The 17869-nt window shown below is 43.8% G+C and overlaps 1 protein-coding gene across 3 annotated transcripts; it reads right to left on the reverse strand.

Annotated features, from left to right (window-relative positions):
- Positions 1-742: 742 nt before the first annotated feature.
- LOC146209373 (uncharacterized) lies at positions 743-17362 on the reverse strand. Of its 3 annotated transcripts, XM_084587396.1 has the most exons (5): positions 17248-17358; positions 13004-13143; positions 9773-9840; positions 7458-7538; positions 743-946 (listed from the first exon to the last, which is right to left on the reverse strand). In XM_084587396.1, the coding sequence occupies exons 1-5, from the start codon at positions 17341-17343 to the stop codon at positions 825-827; spliced, it is 507 nt and encodes a 168-aa protein (XP_084443522.1). In that variant the 5' UTR covers positions 17344-17358; the 3' UTR covers positions 743-824. The 3 variants fall into 3 exon arrangements, with proteins under 3 accessions (XP_084443522.1, XP_084443523.1, XP_084443524.1); XM_084587397.1 differs by lacking the exon at positions 13004-13143 and having other exon boundaries at positions 17248-17362; XM_084587398.1 differs by lacking the exons at positions 13004-13143; positions 17248-17358 and adding an exon at positions 16818-16844.
- Between the last annotated feature and the right edge of the window lie 507 nt (positions 17363-17869).

Below are 17869 nucleotides of genomic sequence, written 5' to 3' on the forward strand. Positions count from 1 at the left end.
GAAGCTCGATATATATTCTACTTATCGTATATATCGAGAGGCCATCAGTGTTCCGAAAAAAGGCTGCTTAACATGACATAATGGTGAAAAAATAACCTACCTTCGAATACGTTTACGATAATGATTCTCGTGATTATGAGGTAAACAATGCCTTATTTACGGCTACCGCAATTATAGGTTATATTTAGTTATATTTGGCCTCGCGAATTCTTGGTGATTTCTCGGAACGTGAAAACTGTGAGCAACACTAATCCATCCTGAACAACTGAAATCTTACGAAACGCGTATATACCGGATTCGTGACTTGGTTTGTAAGCTTAATAGGGTCCTGTTTTAGACGAATTTCAGGTAAAATCCTTTATTCTTCATATGAGAAATGTTACTAATAAGTTGGTTTCTGTTACGAGCTGAGTGTTTCACCGGTATCTCTTCTGGTTCATTCGTTCATACATTTTTGCAAAGCATTTCCGTTCTCTGGGTGCCTAATGTTCAAAAACTAAAGAAAAAACACTGAACAAGAATATCTTAGGCTCTCTGCGAATAGAAAATAGGAAAGACTTCCAAGTCTATGTTCCTCAGTGAGAGACTTTGTTTTGGAAACGTTTGTTCTTGCGCGGGCTTTTACTTCGCTTTTCTATATTAAATTCGTACAAGAAACCGCACTGTCACTTATGGCTAATAACATATTTTCCTCTTACATCACAAGCACTTGAAAACTTTAGAACCATATTTAGAGTGTAAATTTGCAGACACAGAAAATTTTTATTCCTTACACCAAAATATGGAGGCCTGATGACGAGCGCAAAAAGAATTATGCTTTCTTTTCAGTGGGCGCAAGGAATCTTTTTGTCTGCAGGAACCTTGGCCCCGCAGGTCTCCTCGTAATGATCAATGCAGCTTTCGGGCAGGGAGTTGTAAACTTCTTTTCGAGCCCAGAGCATGCACTCTGTAAATAAATGACAAAAACAAAACACAGTTAGCTAAACCTTTCTTTCCGTTAGTGACACTCCATTTGAAAATCTTGATTACGAAAAATTAGGAACACCCTCAGGGTTCGTGTTAAGAGTATATGCCATTGCGCCTTTAACGCAGCCGTTTCATTCCGCACATAATTACACACATTTTCTTTAAATTTTTTTTCGGGGGCGTAGCATCTGTCTCAATTCTCCATGGACCTGTAATGTTATGTGAGGTCCATATGTCGTCGGTTTGAATCCCAAATCCCATTTCTACCCAACAAACAACTCCTGTAGCAGATGAATGGCTAAGTGGGAAGCGAAGTTTTTTGACAACATGGTGAGAGGTCCGCACAAAGAAGTTTAGCGTCAATTTTGGCAGAAAAACACGTGCTTATTTTTTCCGGTAACCGTTATTAGCAACTCTGAGTAGCCCGTCATATACTCGATTGGCACCCCAGCGGGAGAGCCTCCGAGAGAGTGTCGAAGTTCTTCTCCGCAGCGGTTCACATGAAGTGAGGGCACTGACTGCGCCTCCTCTCCTGTCGCTCAAGGTCGAACGCGCAATCGATTGACCTTGGGAGTTGTAGTGTGAAGAGTAGAACTGACGCTATAAAATAGGCTATCTCTTGAGGCGGGATATTTTGCTCCAATTTGTTCTTTCACATTGCATCGAGTACGAAGCGTATGCACCTTCTTTGTCGAAAAGGCGTTGCTATCATCATAACGTGGATTATTGTTATGAAATAATAAGAAACGGAAGTAAAATATGATTGTCAGCCGCGTATCCGCTATTGGAACGTTTGACGCACCTGCGCTGGGGCTGCAGAAAGAAAGTGTTAGACCAGATCTATACTTATTACTACCTAGCCAAGCTCAGACTGAGCTTGGAATTTTGCGAATTCATGAGACCGCACGATGCACACGGCCGAGTTGGAAGCAGCGCCTATTAGGGATTCGAGTTTTGTGCCCGAGTGTGAGATCGAATTAGAGTCATGCAGGACCATGGTGTCACGGGGTGGAAACGCTTCCCGCAGGCACCTAGGCAAGTAAGCATGGCATGGTTAAAAAGATATGGTTATGTACGGTGGTCGTTCATAAAATTTACTATCATATGACTGTAAACGTATGTTCGCGATAATCGGGGAGCAAATTAAAAGCTTACAGATACAATTGTCAGGCACGGAAACGTACCTACTCCTGAAGGGGAGTCGGCAAACGGATGTCAATGTGTCGTAAACTTAAAAAGGCGCCGCTTATGTTCCCCGCAATTGGGTTTCCACTAATGGCCGAATTACACCGCGTTAATTTCACAACGGTTTCGTTAGCTTCAGCGTTGCTGCCCCATAGGGATCAAATGTGTTATATGGCTGCAATCAATTTCTTTCTAAATAAACACTCAAAACCTTTGACCTAACCTCGGTGCCTGGTAAAAACTGATAAGAATGGGAACAGTGCAATCTTAAGCCCGATGTCCACGTAAGGCAAATGCGCGAGCATCCTTTCGCGAAAAGAATATGCAACTAACACGACTTTTGGTTACATCGACAGTTGCCTAAGCTATTAATTGATGTCAATGAAGCCTATCTTACTGCCAATAGGTGTGCTGGATATTATATTGCGAATCGATTTGGTTTGGTTTGTACCGATTGACGTCCCAAATTGACTCATGCTATGCGAGACGCCGTAGTGGTGTACTCCACAAATTCCGACCCCCTGCAGGGTTCTTTAACGTGCCCTAACATCGCACAGCTAGCACACGGACGGATGCCACTCTGTTTCGCCTCCATCTAAACGCAGCTGCAGGCGGTCGGGATGAAACATATTGCCAAACGATAACCTGTGCGTCAGCTCATAAATGCTTGACACCACTGAGGACCATAAGTAATCAAACATGTGCGTGCTGTGTAAGTGTTCGGCTTCGACTTTGCCGCGACTGGTGGCTTTAGTACTGGGAAGAAAGCATCGCAGATGTCATTTGGCTTTTTAGATTTAGATGTCATTTAGAAGTGCGACCGCCTGTCTCAGTTTTACTTAGCGTTTGATTATAAGCAAGGGATTCAAGGTCACGCTTTATACAAACATCGACAAAATCAGTGTACATTACTTTGGCGGTAGTTTCGCGCCGTTTCGCGCCGTTTAACGCTGCTTAATATGGCAATGTGGGAACTGCACTTTCCTAACCAATTCTTCAGGATGCAAATTAATGATGACGACGATATGATATGCACAGCGTCAGGTATTGCCTCTTCCAGCAGCAGTGTGATTTGCACCGATGACAGCATAGATATATCATGAAGATGTTCAGCGAAGCTGTACCCTTCGTGCCGCCCCATGGCCATAACACAGTCATGCTCGTATCCACAATATTTTTTTGAAGATCAGATGAACCGAAGAGAGAAACAATGGGGTTTTCGACTCAGTGCAAGTCCAACTGCTGGTGCACTCAAAATTATCGCACAGTCGCTGCCGAGAGAATACCACAGGCGCCAGGCGGATGCAGGCACCAGGCTGATGCAAGCATGGAGAACGGTGGATGACATTTTTTTAGGTGCTGCAGGCCTTTATTATACCGAAAAAGTAAAACGCCGACCGAAGGTTTGGGTTAAAAATGTAGACGTTTCTACTTTCATACTAAGCCTTGGTCACTGAAAACTTAGCTCGAAGACTGCTGCTTAAGAACGTTTAAGTAATGGTCCAAAGCATCTTGCCTACGGAGGCGGCATATTGCCGTCGTTGCGATTAAGCGTTTTTTTCGTCGTCTGTATCAGCAGAATCGTGATAATGGGGTGAAAGCCCGTTCCTCTCCTTGGCGATGACGGAAGCATCTTGCAAGCAGATACCATGTCCACTTGATACGTCATGCTTGCAAGTGCACTGGAACTGGAATTCTTGTTTTCGATGTTCTTAACGTGTTCCCTCAAGCGCCTTTTAAAATTCCCGTTTTCGCCTAAGTAAACATGGTCGCATCCAGCACGAGGAATCACACACGGCACCGGGAAATTCTTCTCTTCTTAATTTGGGCCTTCACAATCACCAATCCGTGTCGTAACTTGCGTTTGGGAACGTGGGCAACGTGAACATAGTATGTACGCAGCCCATGTCCCAGTGTCTCACTTATACTCGGTGCACACGGAATAGGAACCCATTATTGGTAATGGCTACGGTCCGGGTTTATTGCGCGCACAGAGCGGCATTCCACGGAGTCCGCAAATTTTTTGAGGTAGTCACAACTGGCCAACTCGCGTGCGCAAGATGCGTATGCATATGCAAGATGCCTTGGACGATTATTATTGCGCAAGCATTGCTGCGCTATCTTCATTAATTTCTGTCTGCAGGCCGTGTCCGCAAAATCGTGTTCGCAGCAGTTGTGAGTATTAGAGAAGGGGTGGAGGTTAATTAATGGTGTCAATCGCTAGAGGGTGACGTAATATTGTGTCTGAAAATAATTAGGCCAATAAGTATATCGGTAATTAATTAGAATAACTCGTTCACAGGAAAGAAAAGGCACAGTATCTGCCACACTTGTCCTGTGGACAGCTGAACCGCACCGTAAGGGAAGAGAGGAAGGTGGGAGTTAAAGCGGTAAACGAGGAAGAGGGGACGTTGTGGATATGTCGTCAAGGATGTGACATCACGCGACCGGAAGTAGAGCTGAAAAAAGGGCATATGAAGGGATTGGCGCTCAATTTGAGAGTACCAAAGACTAAAACGGGCAAACAAGAAGAGAATGAAGTAAATAGAAGCAACCAACGGTAGCATCCGTACTTTCCCATTACTGATGACTCCAATGCAGATTCTGCAGTGGTCTTTAATTTTTGAAACGTTCTTAAGCGGCGCTCTTTGAGCTAAGGTTTTAGTGATTGTTCAGGTGCATCATACCCCACGGGTATGATGCACCTGCGATTAATAATTCTGCAGGAAATTTTAAAAGCGTGGCCTATACACGTTATTTTATCCAGTTTATATGCCCGTGATAAAGAAGAAAAAGGAACCTAATGCCACAGACACTTCGTGCTGATATTAATGTCGCCATGTTTGCTTGGTTTCGCAACAATCCGCCTCTGAGCTGTGTTGATGCGCATACTAATGTGATAACTTACATATCCGCTCCCGGTGTTTTTCTACATATGGCATGTGAGGCTCTGCAAGACCTAGGTTTCAATGCACTAGCATGTAGTTGACTAACCCAGCGGCTGGTGGGACCCCTCTGCAGACGTCGTGGAAAGTTACGCTTCCATGTTGTGCAGTTAAAAGCAAGCTCAATGTCCAACTGGTGTGCCTTGAGAGTGTTTGCTTTTGGTAATCAATGCAAAACAAAACCAAATCTTGTGCCGATGTTCGAGCGGGCCGCCATTTCGGGCTGGAGAAAACAAGATATGAGCGGCAAATCTTAAAATCATTTCAATTTGGCAATCGTAAAAATTTTTACGTTGGTGACCTGTATGCGTAGCCGCGTTTAATGTATTTCATAAAGCACAGCTGCAAGCAGAGCGCCGTCCATGACTAGCGTCTCTTCTTGTGCACGCATCTTTTTAATGTGCTAGTACTCACAGTTTGTTACAATTTTAAGCCATAAATGCTGCTTCCGCTGCTGCCACTGCTTGAGTGTAAAGAACCTGGCAACTACAGTCGTGTGCGATCGTTACCTAGGAGTTTTTCGCGACAGATTATAGGGTTCATTAAGTGAGAGAGAATCTGCGTACACCATAATTGAGATATCGCGTAGTAAAACGTGTCTAAACAAGGGGTTAAAATCCATGCTTGTAATGTCGTACAAAAATAGTGACACAACCATTTTCTTTTTGCAACTTTTAAGGTTGCCTTGCGCGATGTTGCTTCCAAATTGCTAGGCTTCTACTTGTGCAGTTTGTGATAAAGATTGGAACCGACAGATGTGCCTCCAGTTGTATGCCCTATCACCCCACTACACTAGGTGACTTAGCCTAGCGAGTATTTTCCAAGGAGAAGGAGTGGAGAGGGTGCCGTCAAAGGATTAGGAGGACGGCCAGGCTACTTTCCTAGCAGCAGAAAGGGTAGAGAGCATACAAAGGGTATTGCACACGTAGCTACTGCGGTGATGCGCACCACAATATGAAACATGGGAATCGGGTGTCAATGTGCTAACGATCTTTCGCCTGCCTGCAAGTAGGCGGTCATAAGTGCCTCGAAACAAATTTAGCTGAGGCGGCCTTTTGGACAACATCGGTTTTCAAATGCTAGCTCTAGCAAAATCTGTGCTTAAGCACGTCAAGTGCCGTTCAGAAACGGCGAAAACATATTTCAGCCAGAGTCAACTCAAGGTCGATTTTGGGTCGTCAAGGCCATATTTCTGCGTGGCTGTGTTAAGACACGACAAAAAATTCTCCAGTTGTGTTAGCACCTTGCGTATACCTCATCAGCCATTTCTGCATGCCCTTGCAACACACAATTTCTTTGCCACCTCCTTAGCATTGTCTCCTAATTCCTCACCAATTTTGTGCCACCTTCTAAACACGCAATCTAAACTTGTCTATTATCATTTTACGTGCCGGCTCCTTTCTTTCATTCCCCGAGTCAACAAACTAGGTACACCACCACAATTCAAACAATACGGCGCCGCCGTGGCTATGAAGGTTCACAATCGCGACTCTAGAAACATTTCCTTGGTTCAAATCCACCCCAACTGAATTAGTTTCAAAGATATTTTTAGAGCGAATGCACCACACTGATCTTTCTAGTGAGTAACTATTGCGCCCCTGCGCAGTTAATTACACGAGGAAACTATGCTCACAGCACGAGAAATGATTAAAATTGTAAGATAGAGTTTAGATAAAATGCCTGTCGGGCGAAAAAAATGCGTATGATACTGAGAACAATAGCTCAGTTCTTGGATATGTGGGTTTTCATCCTTTGTTCCTTAAATGAGATTAAAAAGCCTTCATGTGCTCGCATAACTCTAAATTTGATAACTGTCAATTGCTAACATACTCAGGTTTTGGAGACCAGGAAAGCGTCACATTTTGTGCAGCAGCGGCTACGATTAATTCTGCGTCCATTTGTTGAATGGAGGTGCTGGCAATATTATAAAGGCGTATAACATGTCTGCGGGTGAAACATCGTGTAAACTTACTGAATATTTTTACGCTCAAGACAAATTCACCACTATGCTAGAACAAAAATCTTTCCCTTGCAAACACGAGACTATACGAACGGCCCATGGTCGCTACCTGCCCATGCCGTCTCCATTAATATATCGATGACTTCTGAGTGTTATCTCAATCTTTGTTAAAGTTAACCCGCACTCTCGTTGGTTTTGTGGCACAACTGGGTGTTTTTCTGGTTATAAAGTTGTTGCGGAGAGCACAATGCAGCTGTGTAATTAGTGGCGCTCCACCTTTGTGTATTCAAATGTCCTCCATTACTTTTAGACCCGCTAAATTTATTGCCGTTTGATCGTAAGGCTACGTTATATCAAATAAGACTAAATGCAGATTATTTCACGAATGTATCATTCCTTACCGCCACCATTAAAATCCAGGCGTTCAACAGCGCAGGTCTTGTAATCTGAGTAGTAGAACTCCGCTGCTAAGGGCGTGGGATCTGAAAAACCAAAATCGCCGTAAAAATCAAAGAACAAAATCTTAAACTTCCTAAATAGTCGCTGTATTCAGTCTCCTCAATACAGTCGGGCGTGTTGCTATTGGTAGGCAAAAGCACTACGTCGACAGGAACCTTATTACATTTCAAAAACTATTATCAGGATTACTTTAAGTGTAGAGGGGTAAACGTGCTATAACAAAGCCTTACTTCCACCCTCGTCTGACCCAGCTTACATGTATGCAATTCTTTCCTAGAATTTTGAGAAACCCAACATATCTAGCGGTTCCGTGAGGATCAGAGTACTATGTGCCTTAAGAGGCACATAGTACTCTGCCTTGAGAGAAGAAGGCGCATTGCCTTAAGAGAAGAAGGCGCATAATTAGTACAATTTCTAGCAAGGCAGTATTTGTTTCTGATCACATGTCTTCCCATTGCGACGGTATTCGTTCAAGGGTACTTCTTAGAAGCGTTTATGTATAAGGTAAGCACGCTTGTCTTCTTATTGCAACGAGGAAAGGTGCAGTCAACATTGAGAATACAGCAAATATGAATTTTAAATCTAGTGTTCCCTCGTTTAGAATCCTAACATCTGTCTTTTTGAAAACCAGCAACCGTCACACACTCGTTGGTCGCAATAAATGCTGGCCCATTCGACCCAATAAAGGCTTTTGTGCGCATTTGATCTCATTTTAAAGATCGTTGCCTTGCATGGTACGCTGACATAATCCCACCTTTTGAGGGAGTATATTGCCGCAAAGCACTGAAATCTTTATTTGTTCTTTTTTCGACAGCCACCGGCCTGCGGCCTTACCACAATGATTCAGGCACGCTTTTCAGTTCTGTGTTCTTTGTTGTTCGTACTCGTTGTCGCGAGATGCAGCTTTATTAGTTTGTCGCGCAAGATTCGCCGAGATGTGTCTCAAAGCTTCCGGCCACTCGAGTATGTTTCTGCAATGTTCTAGGTTGTGCTAGTCAAGATTTGCGGCTTCATCTAGATGTTTCCTCGCCGCCTCTAAATTGAGCGTTGTTCGTATGACGTAGTAGACCGATGACCGCTGAACACGATCGTTGCTATCGCCTCCGCCGAGTTTTTAAGTTGTTTCATGACCGCAAGTCAGCCCGATAAAGAGTTCATTCCTCTGAAGATCAAGTCTCCTCATTTGTTGCTGACTGCATTGTCACCACCACGTGACTATATGTGCAGTTGAGTACACATGTGAAAGAAATGTATCGCTCCCGCGAGCCACTGAAATATTTATTTGTTACTGGCAATAACTGCTGGCATGTGGCTAATTTTTTTGCTTGCAACGCTCATAATGACGTTCTATTTTTTTGACGCTCAGTTACCCCTAGACGGGGTTTAATCACTTTCACTGCAGTGCGACATTCGCCCTGATTTGTTTGAAAAGAATGCAATCAAATGCCTTTGTACCTGCATTGTTCCAGACGTTTCGACCTTCCTTCTGCCAGTTTAACTAGACGTTTATTCAACGACTTTAAATTTAGCGCTGCCGAATCCGTAGTTGGATGACCACCGATTGCGCTTGCTGCTTTCGCCCCGGCAGATCCGCTCGGCTCTTTAGCGGGCGTCAGTCATCCGACAAAGGTCTCATTTGCGCATAACACAAGTCTGTTTCTCAATTTCTGCTTTCGGCAATGTCACCGTCACGTGACGATACATAGCACTAACACACCGCAATAGGTAAAAATGAACGCATCAGCTTCCCATGAATGGCTACTGTTGTGGGCCTATTGATAGTCTGCACTCAAGAAAAAGTTCTCGAGCCAGCGTGAAATGGGCGCCCAATATATATCCGCTGAAATGCTAATTATGATTTTCAATTCCCACGAATTGAAAGCGCCAAGATCTCGTTTCTACGCCACCATCTCTCTACACAAGCACGCACTGAGAAGCCTTGAGTGGTTTCCAAGCGCTTTTGTTTAAATATGAGGGAATTAACCAAAATCGCTTTTTGTATTCGCGGTTTTCATTTCGATGGCTTTGGCAAGGTGAACACGTTTCCGGTCTGATTATGGAGGCAACACTGCAGCTGCATTGAAATGGCTATCAATATGGTCGAAATAAGTGAAATAAAAAAGTAAATAAAATGGGCTCTTGCAGTTCCTGGTTGCTCTTCCTTAGTTGTCCTGCATTGTTACAGTGGCAACTATGGTGGTGGACGGATTAGGTTTTATCTTTCCCCCACGATTAAGTATAGGAAAGAATCACTTACCGGATCCCATCGTGAATGTCACTGAGCCAGGCCTGTCGTCAGCTTTTAGGTGAAACGTTGTGTTTTGCCTTAATGTTCAGTAAATAGAGAGAAGAAAACGGTTTGAAATTTCGATACAATTTGCATTTTCCTGTTTTGCTGATGACGTTCAATAAAAATCGTTAAGCAATAGCTTATAGTATATAAAGCTTTTACACGTGTAAGTAAGAAATTGTAATGCTTTTGCTCGAGCGATTGCATTCTGGAACAGCACTTGAAATATACGGGCAGCCGGAAATACCACAGGTTATATACGTTAGCTAAAATGTACAGAACAAAAAAAATGGTGAGTGGGATCAACCTCAGGCTAACCATGGATTTCCTTTTTATAGTATTCCGCAATGGAAAAGGTACAGCTACTCTCCAAAATAGCGCGAGTTTTCAGCACCGTCTAGACCATTTCATGACTACCGTAATCATGACTCCACGCTTCACTCCTTTAACGCTAACAACGTATCTCACCCTAGCGGATCGCAGACACGCTGCAAATCGCTGCATCGTTCACGTGAATGCCTGGCTGACAGAAAACATGGTCGAGAAAGAGGTAAGAGGTGGAAGTGTTGAAGACAAAGCTGGAGTAACGAACGATGAGGGGAATCCACAGGAAGCTATCCAACGCTCGACAAGTGGTCTCGCCTACATACGCTGCACAATCTGTGCTACACTAACAGGTGTGAATTCATTTGCGCAACCTGACTTACGCTACAGTCTACAGACCAGGTTAGACGCTAATCTCGCGCTTTTGTCGTGTTCGATTGATCAGCCACGTCTCTATGTACGCACTCCTGAAGTATTTCGATGGAGCACTGAGGGGAATCAGAATTTCACAATGCATGGCGACATGGGAGGCAACGTAAAATCGAGAAACAAAGCTGATGCCCCTAGCCTTGTCAAGCTCTTTGTTTTATTTTCCTCTGTGCAACTGTGCCTTGTGATTGCTGTCCGCGGGAGGTCATCACAAATATTTAGCAACACTTTCCGAAAATGGCGTTACAGTTCAAAGCTTAAATATTATGAGGGATAAAGCCATTTCCTGAATTCACAGGGCATATCAACATTAGGGATTATAGGCCTTCAAAGGACTTATATCCGCATGCTGCACTTCACAAGCGTATTTTAACCGGGACGCTGTTTCAGCCGTCTATCGTGCGCAGCTGGTTGTGTTCGCAGTAATGAAGTCGCCATGATCGGACCGCACGCCATGATCAGATGGGACGGCATCGTAATGTCACATTCGATCATATTTAATAACCGGAATTGATGGCATCATGGCATCACGTCCAGTTCAACGTGATGTCTCCTTGAGGCCACCTTTGCAGTAACGACGTCATCATGACCGGACGTGAGGTCATGGCAACGTCACATCCTGTCGCGTCTAATAAGCATAGCTGACGTTATCATTAAATCACGTCTGACCACGACGTTCTTGTTCGGGAAGGAATTCCAACGCCCCCGTGAAGGATGACAGCATCATCACGTCTCAGCTTATGAGGGAAAGACAATAAAATCGAGAGTTCAGCTAGCTGATACGTAATGAAAGGAACAACAATGAAACGCTGCACTGATTTCTCTTCTTAGTTTATCTGTGTGTTTGTAGAGAATTATAGTTTAATTGAAAAAGGGGAACACATGATGTTTCTGAAGAATTAGGTTGGCTATTATATAGAAAGGACTCAAATCAGGCACATAGAGCTGCGCATACAAGTTATGATTTGTACAAACGCAAAAAGAAGAATCATCCGTATCAATAAAAGTCGCGAAGAAAACCAGCTGGCATACCTGATGCACTGGTGCCTCTCCCGCCGAGCATTTATGATTTCAACTTCTGAGTCCCATGCATGCTATGCTTATAGAACTCAAACCATAAATATACACGCATTTGTTTTGTTCGGTTACATAAAAGCTGTATGGGGAAATGCAAGTTTTGCTGCACTGAAGCTGAAACCAACTGATACGTTGACAGAGATTTAGCGGCTTTTTCCGGCATGCTTATAGACCCCCCCCCCCCCCCCCCCCCCCCCCCCCCCCCCCAGTTGCTTACACCAACACTCTTCCTCTCGCCTAAGTACAATAAGGTCCTCGCCACGTATATCAGTTTAGGTAGAAAAATTATTCAATTAGAGTAACTAAATTTTCTCCACCTAGGAGACGCATTCAAGAGGCTGGAAGAAAACCTTCGCAAAAAAAATCTGGTGTCGCTAAAAATCACTTGTTCCCCTATTCCTAGCCACATCAATGTTTGTCCAATAGAAAGAGGACGATTTAATGTCGCATAGTTGGAGTCGCGCCGTTTTTATGCCAGTAGAATGAAACGCACCACATCCTGACCAAATATGTCTTCATACTCTCTACATTGCGCTGAATTACGATGTAGCTTACCATCGGGTAACCGCCTTAAATAAACTATGTCGATAACCATAGCTTTCTTCTGAAATCAATCAATGTACCTCTAGATACTTATTTGCACCTGCATCATTCGAAAAGTTTAGATACCTTTTCTTAACAAATTGTGGTATCAACGTTGTAGATGGTGGGGACGCCATCCGCATACGTTTTGGCTCTAAAGCAGAAACCTCACGAGCATATATCTTAGGCAGTTAGCATATGACATGGCAGGCACTCACACACATGGGTCAAGTGATGTCAAATGACCCCACAATATGGAAGAGCTGCATTGGAATGGAGAGCATAAGATGCGAATTATACCCCCCGGTACTTTCACATCCTGAGCGAGGTCCGCCACGCGGAAGCCACGCAGTAAAGTTCTTATAGCTTGGTTAAAACGTTTTTCTATTACTTTGGCGGGTGGTATTTCAGATTTGTTTTTTTCACGTACAAATTGAATAGAGACACGCATTGAGGGATTCAGCGGCGGTTGAGCGACTAGTGAAGTACGTCTATGCGTCCGAGGATACACTGAGGAAGCCGTCCGACCTAGGCCAGTAATGCTGTCTGGATATGCCATTAAAGGGGCGGTTAAAGTGTCATGCCCATATGCTACCTTATTTACACCTTTTCCTCACAGAAAGAATTATGTTAATCTGAATGGTGAAGTTCATCTGCACAAACCTTCTGTATCTGTATTTGTTTTTCTGTATTTCTGTAAGTATCTGTATTTATTTTTTGATATATCGATTTGTGATGTAAACAATCATTACTACGGCGAACAAATAAAATACAACTCATCTGTACCCAGTGGAGGGAACGTAGAAGGCGTATACAACGCTTTTCGTCTCTGGATCTAGCGATAGTCGGATAGCTACAGAGCATTCGAAAAGTCCGCTGTGATCCAAGGCACTGATTGCTACGCCCTCTGGAAAGACCTTCCATATCTGAAAGAGTTTCAGTACACACAATGTATTACACAAAGCTCTACAGCGCTCATCGTCTGAGCTAATTTTTGGAAACAAAAAAAGTTAAAAAAATCAGTGACGACCTACAGAACACATAATTCGTACTTGCTAGAGCCAAAATGAAGAAAACACAAATGCATGACCAAGACGGCCTGCATTCCATGATTATGGTCATGACGTTTTCGTCGGGTAGATGACAGCCGTAAATTTTCGTCACAAAGTAGCGTCTCAGCAGCCGTTCCCCAGAAAAAAACAATTCTCGCTCTGAAAACCTCTACGGAAAGCTGGGAACGTGGCAAATAAAAGTGGGTCATTGAATACCCTTCTTTTGAACCCGTGTATAATGAAACTAGGTGTCCAGAAATGTCAAATGAAAAAAAAAAACGCAATTCTTCACAAAAAACCTTTTCTGAAGCACAAGATAGCCTGAAGTACATGCTCGGTTCAGTACGACAGACTGTTATTCCAGCCATCAAAGAGTTATATGGGTATTCAAGAAAGCGATTTTCTGCCTGGTTGAATCACGTCATAATAAAAACACTGTATTTAAAAAGCTATGCATCGCAAACGCTTCTTTAGTTATTATGACAAAAAATACAGCTGTTTGGGTTCTTTTCTGATATGCGTTATTTCTAGTGCTTTTCTTATCACTACAGTGGTCCAGTGCAATATAGGTAAGGCGTTATCTATCGCATATTATAAAGGAGTAAAGTCACGTCTAAGTCACCGGGAAACACAGTGCCCAGAGCAGCAGAAAAGTAGGCAGGACCAGCGCCTCAACGGGAGAACTTCGCTCTTCCATATTTACTCTCATATGGCTCTACTCAACTGGGCTTCAGCAGCGGGACGGTTCGCTCTCGACTTCTTCTCCTCGAGGAGGCACGCGCTCCCGATCAGCGCCGAGCGAAGTCAAAGATTTTACCATGCTAATCCTCGCCGGGGTGGCGCAGTGGTTACGGCACTCGACTACTGTTCCCAAGGACACGGGATTGAATCCCGGCCTCGGCGGCCGTTTTTCGATGGAGGCGAAAAGCAAGGTGCCCGTGTGCTGTGCGATGTCAGTGCACGTTAAAGAACCCCAGGTGGTCGAAATTTCCGGAGTCCTCCACTACGGCGTCTCTCATAGCCTGAGTCGCTTTGGGACGTTAAACCCCACAAACCAAACCAACCATGCTATTATTTATATAACAGGTGATCAATCAATAATATGTTAATATCAGAGGAAGGCATGTGCGCACTTTTTTTTTTTGTACTGATGAGCTGAATATAAATCAAATACCTTGACAAATGTACAACGATGTCATATTACTGAGCCTGTTTACTAGTTCCAAACCCAGCTGAGCAGGTAAAATTGGCGAAAACATTTTTTATAACTATAGGTGGCGTTCTGAATGTTAAACCGAAGCGCATTGGTGCTGTGCTTATCTCCTCAATACAAGTTAAGCAGCGCCGCAAAGCAAACAGTCTTGGCACCCTTCACTGCGTCTCTATTTTAAACCACTTCGCTCCACAAACTCCCTTGATTTCTTTCCTTTTAGCATGCTTTAAGTGTTCGTTATAAATGCAGAAAACTTCGCTTTTTAGAAAGTCGTCATCGCCCCAATCCGTCGACCGGGATACCGCCGACCCTTTGGGGAGGAAGGTAAGTTATGTGAAAAAGCAGAAAACGCGCTGTGGCATCATCTGTCAGGTGCCGTGAGTACGGAGAAATCCATGGCAACGACGCTTCATGGCCAATATTTCTATGCATGGCATAGAGGAATTGTCGCGGCGAGAGACCTGCCTTGTAAGAACAAGTGGCTGCCACACTATAATTCGGCTCCAATCGCTGAGTAGCTGGAAGACCTGAAGCTGTGACGGCCGCCGAAAAAACTACGAACATTAATCATCTCTCACAAAGAGATAAATGGAAGGAAGTTTGCCGTCCAAAACGTAATGCTACCGCATTCCCACCCTTTGGTATTCATAGATGTATTGTCACTTTTACGTACAGGCGAGTATATGGCCGCACACATTATTCCTTGGGAACGCCAATTCTCTTATACCTAAACATATTGCACATTTTACCACGCGAATATCCGTAGCAGATAAACTTCGTGCTTTCTTTCAGTTACGACTCGTCTAAACGACATACGCCCGCTTGGTAGGAAGCTGTCTCAGAGTTGACGTCACTTTTGAAAGATTTAAATATTCCATTACAACTCTTGTCCGTACTTGCCCTCAAACGGGCTCTTAGCGGTGGTGACGCAACAAAGTCGTATAATAGGCATTGGGGTAGCTTTATCGCCTGGTGACCAGAATAAACGGGGTGTCAAGGATTATCAGAACATTGCCGAAAGTAGGCGTTGTGACAAAACAGATACTGATGTATGATGCGCCTGCACTCCAGTTGGACCAAAATCAGTGAACACATAAGTAGTAAGCTAGCACATGGTTGCAACATGGCGGGGTTGCTACGACTCCAGGTTGTTTTCGTTAACAGAAATTTGAAAACAGCAACAAAGGCATCATCATCATCATCATCAGCCGGTCTATACCCACTGTCATCTTCCATATTTCTCCAATTATCCCAGTTCTGTGCTAGCTGCATAAATCTTGTCCCCTGTGAACTTCCTAACCTCATTCGTCCACTTAATTTTCTGCCGCCCGCTGCTACGCTCGGCTTCTTTCGCTTGGAATGAAGTTTGTTATCCTAAGCGACCATCGGTTATCCTCTCTTCGAACTACATGTCCTGCCCATGCCCATTTCTTCGTCTTGATTAAGGCCGAAAGGACCTTAAGGACCTTAAAAACTACAGACCAATCAGTTTACTGTCTCTGCGTATTAGGTATTTATTAAGGTGATCGCTTATAGAGTCAGGACAACCTTAGACTGCAATCAAGCAAAGGATCAAGCAGGTTTTCGGAAACGGTACTCTGCTATCGATCATATCTATAACATCACCCAGGTGATAGAAAAATGCTCGGAATATAACCAGCCCTTATACACAGCATTCATTGATTACGAAAAAGAATTTGACTCAATAGAAACCTCGGCGGGGATGCAGGTATTGCGAAATCACGGGGTACACGAGCCGAACGTAAAAGTGCTGGAAGATATATATAGTGGCTGCACAGCGAACATAGTTCTGCACCACAGAGAGTAACAAAATTCCCATAAAGAAAGACGTTAGGAAAGAAGACACGATCACCCCAGTACTGTTCACAGCTTGATTAGAGGAAGTATTCAGATACTTGGAATGGGAGTCGTTAGGGATAAGTGTAGATGGAGAATACATCAGTAATCTGCGATTTGCTGATGACAGTGCCTTGCTAATCAGCTCGGGGGATGAACTGCAAATAATGATTGATTACCTAGACAGGAAAAGTAGAAAGGTAGGCTTGAAAATCAATATGCAGAAGAGTCAGGTAAGGTTGAACAGCCTCGGAAAGGAACAGCAGTTTACATTAGGTAGCGAAGCACTGGAAGTAGTAGGCGAATATGTCAACTTAGGACAGGTAGTAACCGCAGATCCGGGCCATGAAAATGAAATAACAAGAAGAATAAGATTGGGATGGAGCGCATTTGGCAAGCACTCGCAGATTATGTCTAGCAGCTTACCGGTATCGCTCAAGAGGAAAGCATACAACAGTTGCATCTTACTCGTACTCACCTATGGGGCTGAAACGTGAAGGCTACCCAAGAGGGTTCTACTTAAGTTGAGGACAACCCAGAGGGCTATGGAACGAAACATCGTAGGGCTAACGTTAGGAGATAGGAAGCGTGCAGAGTGAGTCAGAGAAATAACTCAAGTTACGGAGGGATTTAGTATTAAAAATTATGTATTATTCTGCTCCTTCACCTAGCAATGAGGAAAGTCCAGAGTGCGTGCTGTGCTCCGCTTCCTGCATAGGATTAACGTTGCAGTGGCTTATTTGTCTGTGTAAAATTCTCGAATCATTAGGGTATCAAAAAAATAACACTCAGCACCTTGATTCAGAAAGATCCATTCAACAGTAACATATGCAACGTTGAAAGCAAAGCAACGAGAGAACAAAGTGACTGATGGCTTAATCGTTAATTTTACAGCCCGTTAGGGATACCTTGAATGCGTCTAGATCGTCCTCACTCTCTCGGGTGCTCACTGCGCCACCGGAGCAGGAGGCCGTGATTAACGCAAGCAGAGCGAGAGCTCTCATTCCGAGCGCAGAGTATCACTTGATTGAGCTTAGTGTAGGCGAGCACTGGGCCTTCCTACTATTTATATCACACGTAAACGCACAATGCTACGAAACTTCCACTCACCTGCCGACATTAAGCGTTTATCACAGTCTGAGTTTTTTTAGGACGTCAAACCCCATCAACCAAACAAACCAGGCAGCATTCGGTTTAGCGTTCGACCTATTTCGAAACCGCATTCGGAACAACTGCGGTTTGTGTTTGATGAGAAAAAGGCCAGCCGCTGTTTTTTTTTTTTCTTCTGTAATTTCAGCTTTGTTCGGACCAATGAGAAAACCATATGTCATAGCTGCGGCTCGTGAAGAGCACAGTGGGGTTTAATATTTTCCAGGTTTAACATACCCTTGCCGAGCGAAAGATTACAGTGTGTATGCGCACACCGAAAGGTTTCTGTCGCTGATTATGACCTTTCAGGAATCTTTTATCGTAGATTTCGGTGCGCTTATTACTGACAAAGCAATATTATATCATCTAGAAAAAGCGTAA

The sequence above is a fragment of the Amblyomma maculatum genome, chromosome 1 (genome assembly GCF_055883805.1).
Source record: "Amblyomma maculatum isolate TAMU_Amacu chromosome 1, ASM5588380v1, whole genome shotgun sequence".
In the NCBI taxonomy this organism is placed as follows: domain Eukaryota; kingdom Metazoa; phylum Arthropoda; class Arachnida; order Ixodida; family Ixodidae; genus Amblyomma; species Amblyomma maculatum.